We start from the raw sequence: 14110 nt of genomic DNA, 5'->3' as shown, positions 1-14110 counted from the left end.
GTGGCTGGCGTATGCAACTGTAGCATTAAAGAGCTTTCTAGCCATACCTGCTGCAAAACCTTCTTTTTGGTATTGATTGATTGGGTTCTTTCATGATTATCTGAAAGAAAAGTAGCCCAAGAGTGGTGATAATTTGCATTCTGGTACCTGAAGTCCACCAGGTAGCAAATATAAATGTTCATATTTAAAGGTCAGAAGGGTCAGTTCTGACCAAGCACTGTCCTCTCTAATACACTATGAGCTGTGGGGATCCCTGGAATTCATTCTCAGCACAAGGCAAATATCTATGACTAAATGAGAACATTTTTGCTCAAATATCCCAAGCAATTTTTTCAGAGTGAGGGATTTTCTCAACAAATCCTGGTAAAAAAAGGCCTTATTATTCTACTAGTTAGGAGCTGTGACAAATTTCAGAGTAGGTTTTGTCAAATTATTGGACCTCATTAAACATTGCCGCTGAACAGAAAGGCCTTTTATGCCCAAGATTATGTTTGCTGTGTGAGTGCTTTTACTTCAGTTGTTTCACCAGCCTCTTTGGTAGGCTAGAATAGACAGGACACCTACCCCAACCTTCACTCCACAGGATGATGGTCAAGCCTCACCTTTCCTGCAGTTCTTCCACAATGGCTCTTGAGTGCTTCAACATCTTTTTAAAATGTGAACACCAGAACAGTATTCCTGTAGTGTCTTGAAACTTCAGTGCTCTCAAAACTCAACTCTCCGTTGTCCAAGGAACTATAGTATTAGGAACTATAGTATTTAAACTGTAGTACTCAAAGAAAAAATAATAAGGTCTAGGTTTCTTTAAAGCATAGATAAAGTTATTTTTCAGTAGCCAAATCTGAATACAAAAACATGGCAGTATTGACACCTGTACACATTGGTACTCTGAAAACTGAGGCTGAAAGTTGCACAGTAGTAATTTTTTTTTTTCCAAGATCATTATATTAGACATGGTTGAAGAAAATAGAGTGCTAAATTACTGGTTTAAAAAGAAAATATAAGGGAGGCAAGAATATTAACACCAGAGGAAAGAATATTAACATCATCTCAGCCACCAGTAGAAGGCAGGTAAACCATGCACAGAGGAAATACTTGTGGTGATGGAGGCAGAACTTCAACATTAAAGATCCCAACAATAGCATCCTGAGGCCAGTGTAGCAGAAGTAAAGGGGAAAACTGAGTAAAAACAGTCACATCTGCTTTTTAACTGTGCATACAAATAGCATAGAAGGATATCTGATAGCAGGAAACTCCCTGAAAGCAAGAGAGAAATGGAAGAGATCATGAGGAGCTCCCAAATGGTGCCCAGCAAACAGCAGAAGAGTTTTCTGAAGTGTGATGGCAAAGCAATCATCATGGATGATACTGCATTTTGCAGAAAGCAGATGTGTCCATTTAGGAGCTCTACACGAATGCACACAAAAAAAAAGAGAAGGGTTTTTTTCTCTCCAGATTGATATTTTATTATATTTTTAAGTAGCTGTATTTATGACTGAGTAAAATTGTGATTAGTGTTGAATATCATAATGCCATTACTGTAGTACCAAAACCCCCACAAACTCAAACAGGAAAATAAGGACATAAGAGGAAAACTGCATTCTCAGTGTAAAAAGTCAGATGCTTCCTGCTAAAAAATATTGGAAACAGTGTAGGAATATCAAGAAAATAATTTTTGTCCACACTATAAACTAATGAGCAGGGCTGTCCTGCATGGGAGATGCCCCTGACTGTTCAAAAGCAGCAAGGACAGTCCTATGAAAATACATCCTTTGCACCAAAAGTGGCAAGGAGATTTATTCTTTTCACTGTTATTACTGGGTTTCCTATGTCTTTTTGTTGTGTCTCTCCGTTACTTTTCTCTTTTAAAGTATTACTCATCTGGAATCAAATTCTGTGAGATTCTGAAGAGGATATCTAACTCTGAAGTTTAATAATTAGATTCAGCAAAGTCCTGTGAAGAAGTAAATGTTTGGGTCTCCTTTTATTCAGGAAGGTATCCTGAAACCAGTGGATGTCAGAAATTGACTTTTCTCCATGTTGGTCCTGAATATTAAAAAAGTTGTAGCTGTGTTCTGGAGAGATTTTTGGGGTTTTTTTTCAGAACACTTTATGACCTCTCTTAAATAGAAAAGCACTGGAGAAAGCAGGGTGAAAACTGCCAACATCATTGGTCTAGAGAGCTGATTTCCTTCATGATTTAGAAAGCAGTTCTAAATCAGTGTGAGCCTGAATATGAAAAAAAGCAACCTGACCTCATAGCCCAGTAATCTGTGCTTAGTGACAGACAGAGATCTCTTTAGGCTTGTTACACTCAGTAGATCTGAGCTCCTCTGCTCCTGAGTGTTACTTGACCCCCATGCTTGAGGAGCATAAAGCAACTTTTCTGCTGTGAGTAACTGTCCATCCGTTGCCTCCTTTCTCACAGGAAGTTCGCCTTAAAATGAGTGCCATGGTTTAACTCCAGCCAGCGACTGAGCACCACACACCCTGCCACTGAGGGGATGGGGGAGAGAATTTAAAGGAAAAAGTGAGAAAATTCATGGGTTGAGACAAAGGCAGTTTAAGACAAAGTCACTCACACAAACAAAGCAAAACAATTCACTTCTTCTCATGGGCAGGCATCTGACAACAGTTACTGGGGAAAACAAATTCCAAAGCTCTGAGCCACCCCTCTTCCTCCTTCCTCCTCCTTGTGTCTTAGCTGTTCCCATTTCTCAAGAAGCAGCAGCAATCAGGGACTCAGGTCCAGTAAGACACTGTCTTAAACAATGAACTGCAACTTCTGAAGGTCACTGAGTACAGGGAGAGCCAGAATTTGGCTTCTCCACAAATAGAGTTGGACATTACCAATTTCTGAAGGCAAAGTGAGCTCACTGTGATCCTAGAGCACCAGCTGGGCTCTCAGCAAGGGTGGAAGGCCTATTCCTATCAAATGGTATTGAGGTATAAGGGTATGAAATTCCAAAAGTTTTGACAGACCTGACCTGCATTTAGGTATCAACACACTCCAGATGGTTCATTAACCAAGACAAACACACTGCAAGGCTGCCAGGAGCCTTTCCTAAATCAGTGACAAGAGAATTTGGAGCATGGCAGAGCTCTGCTTCAGAGGTGATATTTTTCATCTGTTGTAATTTTTAAAATACATAGTGTGTTTATATACAAAGACAAATTATGAATGTGCATTGGCAGGGGCACACTCCATTTGTTCATGAAGTATAACAAAGAGGCTGGATCATATGCTTTTCCAGAACTACTGTCCAAAAAATAGAGGCAATCTGGTGACTTATTTTAATGTCTTAGTTCTAAGTTAACAAACCTATGTCCAGGGGCTCCCACTGAAACAGGGCTGGGCCTTTGCAAAGTCAATAGTTTATTTATTAAGTGAGAATAAAGCACACAGGAATATGTTTGTAGATGTTAGCAATGCTTTTCATTAGCTGAAGATGGCATTAAGTATGCTTATTCATTAGTTTCAGTGAAATTCAGAGGCCTGTTTGCAGAGTGAAAGTAACAATGAGACCTGGCGGAGAAAAAGAAACTGCATTCCCCCCTTTGAGAAGGAGGCAAAAAAACCCCAAACCAACAACTGAGATAATTTCGTGCCTTATCAAAAAACAAGTCATAGTAACAGGAACGACACTGAAAGGTGCTAAGTTTCTCTTGCCCTAAAGCTGTTATCAATGGCACTTGTTAAGAAGTATCTCCTAGATACAGTTTAACCATTGGTAAAGTTAACTATTTTCCTTGTTAAGTGTGCTTAAAATTTAGACAGCTTAATTTGTTTCTGTCAAGAAAAAATAATGTTTTCAGTCCCACCCTATCCTCTTCACAAGACTTTTTCTTTACTGTAAATCTCTGTAGCCTATTGAATTGCCTCATTATTTAATACATTCTTCTCTCTACTTGGATGCATTAAAACAAGGAGGCTGCTTTTCTCCATGCTTGAACACGACTCTGCCATCTTCCCTGCACCCGTGTTGAGATGCCTTCACTCACCCTGCAAGAGCGCCTCGTTAGCCTTTGCCAGTGCCCAGGAACTGCACCTTTCCCATTCCCTGGACTTGGTAAAAGGCAACACTCACAGATCGCACATTTTTGTGAAGAAACCCACATCAGGTGACATTGCAGCTGGTGATCAGAGAAAATCACTGCAGCCTGGGATTGGGAAGGGACATTCCCTGTCATTACCTGGATGTACAGTAGCTCATAAAAGCAGTAATTTAAGGAAGACCTATTTTGCAGAGCCTTCTGTGTGGGCTCCTGGACAGGACAGCAGCTCAGACGAGCGAGGAGCCAGGGAAGGACCCTTCCAGGTGAGATGCTGCAAACACTCGGCAAGCTGACAGAGGGTAATTTGCGCTGAGAAGGACCTGTCTTGTCCCGTTGTCTTTGTTTCCTTTTCTAATGACGTTATCACACTATTTTCACAGATGATCCTGCTGCATAGCTGGGTCGCAAAGGGTTAAAACGGAGGGCAGCATCTGTACTTTTAAAACTACATGCGACAAAGTCCATTGCTTGAAGTCTGGGTCCTTTCTATCCCCCGCCCCTCCCCAGCTCCCAGTAATCATTTATTATTAGAGGGGTTTTATGATACAAATTTGATAATCTCCCATACACATTGGCACTGTTCTAATTGGAGTTGTAAGCCCATAAAATTCAAGCCCTTTGTTTTCATGAAGGCCACAAGGTTTTAAAAGATGCTATTGTACCGCCTAAAACCCATAAAATTGTCACTAGGGACTGATTAAACAGTCCTGAATCGAAACAGTGCGGATTTTGTCTAGGTCCTTTTCATGCACAACAATGCTCTTTTCAACCTCCAAGACAAAAGGAGGTTTAAGGAGCGATTCTCTGGGAGATTCTTCTAAGATAACCCCATCCATATGGGAGACAAGGTGGCCAGCAGCTGAGACGAAAAAAAAAAAAGATTTCGGATGGCAGGAGGAAAAATAAAGGGAAAGGGCGGGGGAAGGACAACAACAACAAAAATCAAAACCCAACAACCAACCAACCAAACAATAAAACCAAACCCAGGTGACACAGAAGCCGTGTTTGCCCAGGTCCTTCCCGCAGAGCCCAGAGGCCTGATCCGCTCTGTGCGCACAGCCTCCTGTCCAAGCAGGGAGGGGATGGAGGTGGGAGGACTGGCGTCCCTTCGTTCTCCCCAGCCTGTCCTCACTGTAGCTGGGTCTGGGCCTCCCGCACCGAGGGCACAGGCGACACCGAGCCGCCCAGGTGGAGGGTGCGAAGCCCTGGGTAAGGCAGGGCTGGGAGGAGAGCCACTCTGGCAGGGGAGGCGGCCGAAATCACTCACGGAAACTGGTGTGTGCCTTTGGTCGCCTCCTTATCCGCGACGGCAGCACCTCCCAGCTTCGCTCTCCGTAGGTTCTCCGGGATGTGTAGGCAGCACATCACATCCCAGAGGCATACCGAGTCCAAAATTTTCCCCTTCTAGGGAAAAAAAAATTAAAAATATATAATAAAATCCCCACTTAAATATCTTCTGCGGATCCCTTTCCGTTGACACCTTTTCCTCGGCGGCCACGTTGTCTGCATCAGTTCCCGTGGGGTCTTTGCCCCAAATATTCCCTCAGCGTTCATGGTCCGCAGGTCCCGTCAGAGGGATGGAAGCAGCCGGTCTAGTCCATATTTCAAGAACCTGGATTTAGCTTTGTAGGGGGTTTTAGGGTTTTCCCCACTGGCGGTTGGCAGATAATACATATTATTATTTTCACCCCAAAGCAATAAAAGCAATAGTTTATCAAGTAGTTTCAAAACATAATTTTCTTGGCTATCCTTCCCCAGTCGAAATTTGGAACGGTTTCAGGCTAACGGAAAGATTGGCTTAATTCTGGATCCTGCATTAGTGCCTCTGTGGAAGACATCGCCGCTTAAAAGCAAAGTCGTGGGAGCGGGAGTCGCTAGAGCGGGAGACACTGGGCTCACGCTTCCCGTAGGAATTATGACAGCGTTTACAGTGAGATGCTTGCTGCAAAATTTATTTGCCATTTACCGGCTCATATGCATAAAATAAAAGAACTTGAAAGTCAAATTCGACTGGAGATATTGAGACAAGTATTTAAGATTTTATAGCACAGGAGGCAATCCTACGAAACAGTCCCAATCGTCAAAACTACACTTCTCCGCCGGGAAAAATTTATTTGCCAAAAATCATTTTATTAGTCACTGGAAGAGTCAGCTATTTTAAAGTACACTAGGTCGCTAGGATGATCATTAATTTTTAACAAGGCATCTCTCGAACAGGAGGAGGAGGAGGAGGAGGAGCGGAGGTTTTACAAAATTCGCGCCTCACGCGGCATCCTCGCCCTCGGGTGAGGCCGGTGCAGGGGAGCGTGGCCCCGGCCAGCTCGTCCCGGCCTGCCGCCGCCCGGAGCCGCGCTCCACCGCCCGGCCCGCCCGCGCCGTGCCCCGGCGCCTTCCGCGGCGCCTTCCCCGGGGCTGGGCGGGCGGCCCCGCGCCCGTGGGATGAGTCCGGCCCCAGGGGGCTGAGTGCCGCTGTCACCATCCCCAGGAGACCACGGCGGGGTGCGCTAAGTGCTGGTACGCGGGGAAGACGCCGAGGGCGGCGGCGGGCGGGCAGGCTCGGTAGCCCTGCAGGGCGAGGGCGGCCTGGGCGCTGCAGCCCGCCAGGGCGCAGCCCAGCTTGGGGCGCGCTGCGGGAGCCGGCGGGCTGGCGGGGCAGCCGCGGCAGGGCTCCCCGTCCCGCACCAGCACCGGCACCACCACCCGGCGCAGCAGGGCGGGCGGGCGCGCCTGGGGGCTGCCGGGGCCCTCGCTTCGCGCCCGCTTCATCTTGTAGCGGTGGTTCTGGAACCAGATCTTCACCTGCGTGGGGGTGAGGCTGAGCAGCCGGGCCAGCTGCTCCCGCTCCGGCGCCGACAGGTACCGCTGCTGCCGGAACCGCCGCTCCAACTCCAGCGTCTGCGCCTTGGAGAAGAGCACCCGCCGCTTCTTCTTCTTCTCCTCGGCCTCCGAGCCGCGGGCGGGGAGCGACCTTTGGGTGGAGTCGGGCAAGCTCATCTCCGGGCCGCTCTCGTCGGAAGCTGGGGACAGCGAGTGGGTTAGAGAGAGGGAGCAGCCGGGAGCTCGGCAGGCATCGAGGAGGCCGCCGAGAGCTGAAACGCCTCTCGCAGGGGGAGCCCCGTCTGTCTGCCGGGCCGGATTAATCCCAACAGTCAGCGAGAAATGCGAGCTAACCCCACGAACACATTAAACCTAGCCCACGGAACGGAGCGGGCTGTCGTCCGGGCTGGGACCCGCTTTTCCCCGCCGGCAGTGCCAGCAGGGGCACGGGCGCTTCGCCGCGCAGAGCCCGGGGATTGCGGGCTGCCAGCCGCGCGTTCCCTGGGTACTGAAACAGGACATGGGGATCCCCGCTCCTGTCTTAACTGCTTTTCGCTCGCCGCTCCATTACCTCAATATTTAACCTATTCCAGGGGTGTTCCCGCACCCATTCGAAGGATGCTATCCCCCCGCGCACCCTGTATACACAGTTATACAATAAACACCGTATATCTGTGGCACGATTTATGTGTGCGAGGTGCGACCAATATGCTACACAGCTGGGTTTGCGAGCTGGAGCCTGGCTGCCGCAGGTGCGTGGGTCTGGGCGGGGGCGCGCAGGGCGCTCCGCGGCAGCTCGGGGAGGCGAGGCACGGGGTGCTCAGCTTTCCTCTGCAGAGCGTGGGGTGGCCTCAGACCCTTCAGCACAAAAAATACAGAATTTCTTGCAACAGTGAAACGGGGGTAAAAAACTAATCCGGGAAGCAGGCTTAAACGATAAGCGCACAGAGAGATGCGAACACAACCTAAGATTTTGGTTTTTGCCGTAGCTGGGAATATGCTCTGATCTAAAACCCCAAAAAGCCTCCCAAAATAACCCACAACAAAAACCAAACCAACTTTTCTGTCCTAGGATGATGCCCGGGACATTTCTGCTGGTTCCTTGCTGTAATTCAGCAATATTTTATAACATTCCCAGCCTGGATTCCCTCGATCCTGTAGGCTAGGTACACTGTCAATTCGCTGCTTCGCATCTTCGTCAAAAGAATGGGGGGAAACAAATAAAAGATAATTCTGCGGAGGTGGCGAATTCCTGTTCGTTTTATACTCACAGGGATAGTGATTTCTGTCTGTTTCTATCCACCCTCGATACGGCGAGCCGGTGTAGTTCTCCGCTGAGTGGCGATGGTCAGAGGCTTGCTTTATGCTATTAGCATCCTGCTCTGGTAAATCCAAAATGCTCCTCACTGTAAAACTGATCCTCCCAGATGTGGCCATGGTAGGTTGTGCACACACCCCCCAAAAAATATCACCCCAAACCGAACGTCCTTCCTGAAAAGCTGAGAGGAAAGGATTGCGTCCAGTTACTGGGGAATCTCTCGGCTCAAGAGGACCTTCCTTTCCATCGCCACCTAACCCCAAATATTAGTGTCGTTTACAGAGGTGTCCTGTTTATATAAACAGTCCTCCCCACTGCAAACACTGCCTGCTTTCAAACCGTCCCTGTCTATAGGATGCTAAGTACCTGAATTAGTCAAGTGCTAAAGCCCTAATGGGAGTAGGTGTAACCCCCCCTCCCGCCACCCCCATGAGAGAATAACCCGTTACCTCCCAAAGACAGCAGGAAACAGGCGTCATCATTACATATTCTGTCTGATTAGCCAAAAGTGGGGACAGATAATGGTAATTGTTAGCAGTGAATAACATCTTGGGTGGCATGTGGATGACCAACAACCACCCCCCTCCATCCGCCACCGAAGCCACCAGCGTCCCTTCTATCCGCAGACAAAGTGAATCCTCCCAGGACATCCGCAGAGCATGCCGAGAGCCCCCTCCCCATTTTTCCCTCTTTATTCCCCCCCCCCATTGCCTTTTTCTTTAAATCTGGATGGAATTTAAGTAGTTATTTGTTTTATTTGCCTGGCTGTTTGTAGTGCTACCTCAAATTCCCTTCTTTTTGTTGGCAGATTTGCTACCCTCAACCGGGCATTTTTCACACCTCAACTGGGCTCTCGGCGGGGAAGGCTGGCGGGTGTGTTCCTTAAGGAATGGGATCTCTGGGATGGGGTTTTTGCGTTTCTTGGGCATGGTAGATGGAAGATTTTCCATCATTCACCTGTTTCTCGAGAAAGATGATAGCGGGAGCTTGGTATACTCGGCCTATAAGGAAGAGTCAGGAGGGGGTAGAGGTGATTTTTAAAAAAAAAATTTTTTAAATCACCAGTTTGCGTTGTACTAACCCAGGGAATAACCCATCGGGCGCGGTGTGTGAGTGACTGAAACGACTCCAGCTGGGGAGGGGGAGAAAAGATCAAACACGGCGCGTCTGTTTATCCTTGCCGTGGCTGCCGACGGCCTCTTCATCTGCCGAAAGCGGTAGCAAACGAAGCCGAGGGCCGGCGCCCCCCGGGAGCAGGGTGCGGCCACTGTCTGGGCACGGTTCGGGGCGCCCGGCGGCAGCTCCGCGGGACCAGCACCTTCTCTCAGCTTCACCTCCCTTCATCCTTTCACCGGGCGGCCCTGTCCCCTCGCGAAGCTGCGGCCGGGCTTTGCCCATCCTCGGCGGCCGCCGAGGACTTATAAGAAAATACGATACAGAAACAAGGAGTCCAGCGTGCCGTTCAAATGCCAGCCCGCGGAGACAGGGCTCGGTCCCAGCTGCAGGGCAGCGGTAGAAGTGACCGATGGGGGCGATGTTTCACGCGGGTGGCAGCGCGGCTCAAGCGGAGGCACCGCCGAGGGCGGAGGCGGGACGCGCTCCCGCCCGCCCGCCGCAGCGCCCTGCCCCAGAGCTCCCGCCCGTTCCGCGGGGGCACCGGCGCACGCACGGCCCGGCGAGCAGGGCGAGGCCAGTCCGGCTGGATGGAGCGAAGCCTGGAGAGAAGGAGACACCCAGGCTCTCCCCAGCTGATCAGCTCTCCTCTGAACGCGGGCCGAGGCGCTCACAGCTCGTCCCCGACGGGGGAACGTCGCGGAACCCTGCGGCGATGCGCCGCGGGCCCGCAAAGGGAAACACATACACGCGGAGATACTCTTCTCTCCGGCCGCTTTGTCCGTTCTTATTTCCCTGTCCAAACAGGCATCTATGAGCTATTGTGTATAGATTATATCTATCCAGCCCCTCTCTCGTCCCCAAGACCTGCTGCCCGCGTGCCCCCGGCCGCTCCTCCCCGCCCTGCTCCGGGCGTCGCCTCTGGGAGCAGCTACAATTCTGGGGAAAATGTCAATGGGCAATAACGGCAAGGGAGAAGTGAGATTTATATCGGCGAGATTTGTGGGCGAGATGAACGGGGCACAAGGCTTCATTTGGCCACCTTCCCGCATATTTCTTCGGGACTGGACAGGCTCCATATAAACGATTCCCAGGCCGTGATTACTGCAGCCACCTATCAAGCGTGCCTGGTGACAGTAGTTATCTCCCAGCTCCGAGCACAGCCTCCCAGCCGTCCTGGGTGGTCGGAGCGAGGGGAGCACAAATACATGCCAACTGCTAGGCCGTGAACAAAAGGGAAATGTAGCCCTATGTCCCGGACCTGTTGGAAGCATTTGTTCCAGTCAAGATTTTGCATTTGTTCAGATCTGGAATAATAGGTGATTGACGCCTTCCCACAATGTGCTTTAACTCTCCGGGATAAATCGGAGCTTGTTCCTTGTTGTCATGGTTTTCAATAGGGTTCAATGGGATTGAACCACTATCGACTCTGCTTTACGTCTCCGGCAGCCCCGTCCATACAAATTTATTAGTTACGTCTTTTTAAATGAGATTAAATTGAAACGACGTGTCCGTCCTCGGCGGAGCGGCTACTGCCGCGGTCGCCCCTGTGTCCCCTTCGGCCCCGACAGCCCGTGTCACCGCGGGGGCAGCCCAGGCCCGGGGGGGACAGGGGGCACGGCCCCCCTGCCAGGTACGGCCGCGCTCACCTGCCCGGCCCGGCCGGCAGCGCCAACGCCGCCCCGCGCTCCCCAGCGCCCCGGCTATAAAAGGCCACCGAAAGCAATTATTAATATCTTGACCCCACAGGCAAATATTTGCTGAATGCCTGCGCGGGAGAGGAGCTTCGGGAGGGTCGACCAGAGCAGGGGAGGGGGCCGGGGTTCAGAGCGCCACAAACTTATACAGTATCCGAGGTGGCTCTTAAGAGGAGTTTGCCAAGGACACTCGAAAGAAAGTGCAAAAACTTTGCAAGGAAAAAAAGTCAGGATGAGAGAAAGAGACTCTACTTCAGTGACCTCTCTTAGCCTTTTAATCTATTTAACATCCTAAGCCCACACTGATGTGTAGAAATAAGTAAATGGTACTCTTCAAGCCTTAAGAGCTCTTCAGCGTCAAATATTTGCACTTACTCTTAGAGTTTTTTCTCAAATAGCACAAGACACATTCCCCTTGGACGAGCCGAGCTGTCTAAATATACCTACGCATTGTTATCTGCGGGAAACGGTTTGCTTCAAAGGCAGAACGTAATAACCTGAAATGTTTCATCTCTCGGTTTGCTTGAGACAGACTTGGACGCTTTTCAGCTCTGGCTGCCCGGCCTCGTTCGGGGTGTGCGGGTTCAGGTTTCACTCTCTCCCGCCGGGCTCCCGCGAGTCTGCCCACGGGACCCTGGACCTGCGGTTCCCGTGGGCAGGAATCCTCGGGCAGAGAGGTGGGCTTGCCGCTCACCTCCCTGCTCCGGCCGCTTCGGCGGGCGTCCTGGGCATCCCACCGAGAGCCGCCCCGACGGTATCCACGGGGAAAAGACGGGGCAATCGTTTCTCCGGGGCTGTGGGAAGTACACGGCAGGGCCCACGCGTGAGCTCCGCCCGCAGATGCGGTGGGGTCCTGCGGCAGGATCCGCCCCGCGGTGCGGGCCCGTCTCTGCGGGCCCACGGGGTGAGACCTTGCTGCCTCCGTGGGCCCGTAGGCGATGGCTGCGTGTGCCCGACCGCAGCTCCAGATAAATCCACAGAAGCCCTTGGCTCTCCCCCGCCCATTTAATAATTTTTCACCTTTCCAAGGAGTTTTTTTTATTTTTTTAATTTTTTTTAATCTTTATCTTTGCTTGTTTTCTCGCTGCACGCAGCGCGCTTTTCAGCTCATCCGCCTGCGGCTCATGTGAGGCGGGGTGGGAGGGCCAGGAGCCCGGGCCCGGCCGTGTCCCCGCAGCCGCTGCGGCACACCAGGTGGGGTGCGGTGGCCGTGGGGCCCCGGACGGACACCGGCGGAGATAACCCTGCAGCGGGGGCCGGGCTGCTCCCGGCGAGCCGAGGCCTCAGAGGGACGGCGCGGTTTCCTGCCCGAGAGGCGGCCCGGCCCGCTGAGGGCATCCCGGGGCCCGGCCGGACCGTCCCGTCGCGGCTCTCCCCGCGCCCTTGCCTGGCGCCCCTCCTCACCAGCCCCCGCTGCAAAAACACCTCCGACCACCTCAGAAAATAGCGGCTTTTTCTATAATTCCTTTTTTTTTTTTTTCTTCCTACTTGAATGGGTTCATTTACTGTGCTCAGTGGAGGATTGCAAAGCAGATTGACCAAATCGATGTATGTGAGAGGTAGAAATCAAGTATTGACCAAATCGATGAATGTGAGATGTAGAAATCAAGTATTTTCCTACATCAGTTGATCGTCCCTACACTTCCACAGAGGAGGAGAGAAAGGGGGAAAAAAAAGGGAAAAAATATTATCAACACAGAGACTGTCTTTCTCTGATTGGTGTAGTCCTGGCTTTAAGGAGGAACTCTCCACAGTGTATCTGCAGGGGTGTTAAATACAATACACTGAAGTGACTGAATGAAAACCTGACCTCACAGAATTTAGTGTGAATTTTAGAATTTATTTTAAAACAGGCAAAATTCCAACTTGTGTAAAAACCGAAGAATTCTTTACTTCTTTTTTACCAATAATGAACTTTCCCATAACTTTGCACCCTCTTCCTTCATAATCTGAAAATAGTATCTTTTATCTTTCTCTCTCAACTACAAACCGGCTTTAGATGTTGAAAATTAATATAACCTCTTATTTGTCTTTTTGCTTTGCAGCTGATACTCATTGTAATACACTTTCTAGTTAGGGTAAGACTGTGGAAGACATGGAATATACCCTACAGGAAAACTGGTTTCTATGTATTTCTTTGTGTTGTATTTGTGTCTCTTTCCTTGTAGAATAATGAAATTTGCTGTGTACATTTCTTGATACATCTGAACTACCTGCACCGGGTCCTTTATTTATCTTTTTTGAAATGACTATTCCTAATTTTATGTACCTAAACACATCGACTTTAACTTATTAAAGACTACAACAAACAAAATAATCTTTCTTTTGTGGCCAATTTTGAACATGCTTATTCTCTGGTGCACTAACTCCCAGCCCATGGAAATCATGAACCCCTTTCCTATCAGTATTATTTTGCCAGGGTTTTTTTGTTTTGCTTTGTGGTTTCTTGTTGTCGTGTTTTTTGTTTTTTGTTTTTCTTTCATTTTTTCCCCCAGAGCTTCTTAATTTAAATTAAATAATAATTATTAAATCTGATATGTGCAAAGCATGCTATCCAAGACTTACACTTTTTATGAAGCCCTCCATTCTTCATTCTGCGTTTAAACAAGGGACTTTGCTCCTTGAAACAGGGATCTCCCACAGCAGTGCAGGATTCAGGATTCAGTTTTTCATTTGCTCTGTGTGATCATCCCAGAGAAATTATTTTTCAAGTTGATTGAAAGAAAAGCAGCAAGAGACAACACCCCCCCTTGCTCTGTAAGTTGGTTTGGGACTAGTTTGTGCTGAGCCAAACTGAGCTACCCCGCTGCTTGTGCTTTCCTTCCTTTTGGCTCCTTGGAGCTCAGCTCCCAGGAAAGACTGAGGGGATGGGGCTTTTGCTTCTCACTGAGGTTATTTGGCTAGTAAAACTGCAGCAGTTGCTCTGTTGCTGGCTGGAGTTCGAGCTTGGTACCTATCCCCTCTGCAATTCCTTTTGTCTCTTTGCTCAGTTTTTATCCTGCACTCTCAGCCTTCATGGGATGTACAGAGAGGCAGGAGCAGGTTCCAGCTGAGGGGTAAAGCATGCCCAATCAGCTCGTATCTGGAACATGAGGCATCTTCTCCTTCC

At 49.5% G+C, this 14110-nt stretch overlaps 1 protein-coding gene across 1 annotated transcript; it reads right to left on the bottom strand.

The window, feature by feature from the left end:
* Window positions 1-5824: 5824 nt before the first annotated feature.
* NKX2-8 (NK2 homeobox 8) lies at window positions 5825-8390 on the bottom strand. The gene is made up of 2 exons (XM_064422613.1): window positions 8145-8390; window positions 5825-7073 (listed from the first exon to the last, which is right to left on the bottom strand). Exons 1-2 carry the CDS (start codon window positions 8308-8310, stop codon window positions 6529-6531), a joined length of 711 nt encoding a protein of 236 aa, XP_064278683.1. The 5' UTR covers window positions 8311-8390; the 3' UTR covers window positions 5825-6528.
* Between the last annotated feature and the right edge of the window lie 5720 nt (window positions 8391-14110).

This window comes from Passer domesticus, chromosome 6 (genome assembly GCF_036417665.1).
Source record: "Passer domesticus isolate bPasDom1 chromosome 6, bPasDom1.hap1, whole genome shotgun sequence".
Lineage (NCBI taxonomy): Eukaryota > Metazoa > Chordata > Aves > Passeriformes > Passeridae > Passer > Passer domesticus.
The sequence above is the reverse complement of the archived record's forward strand: the minus strand, read 5'-3'. Positions and strand labels throughout refer to the sequence as shown.

Excerpts from the sequence above, each read along its gene's own strand:
- NKX2-8 (XM_064422613.1), bottom strand. The coding sequence starts at position 8,310 with ATGGCCACATCTGGGAGGATCAGTTTTACAGTGAGGAGCATTTTGGAT. Across the intron at positions 7,074-8,144 it reads AGACAGAAATCACTATCCCT|CTTCCGACGAGAGCGGCCCG; the intron begins GTGAGTATAAAA and ends CGCTGTCCCCAG.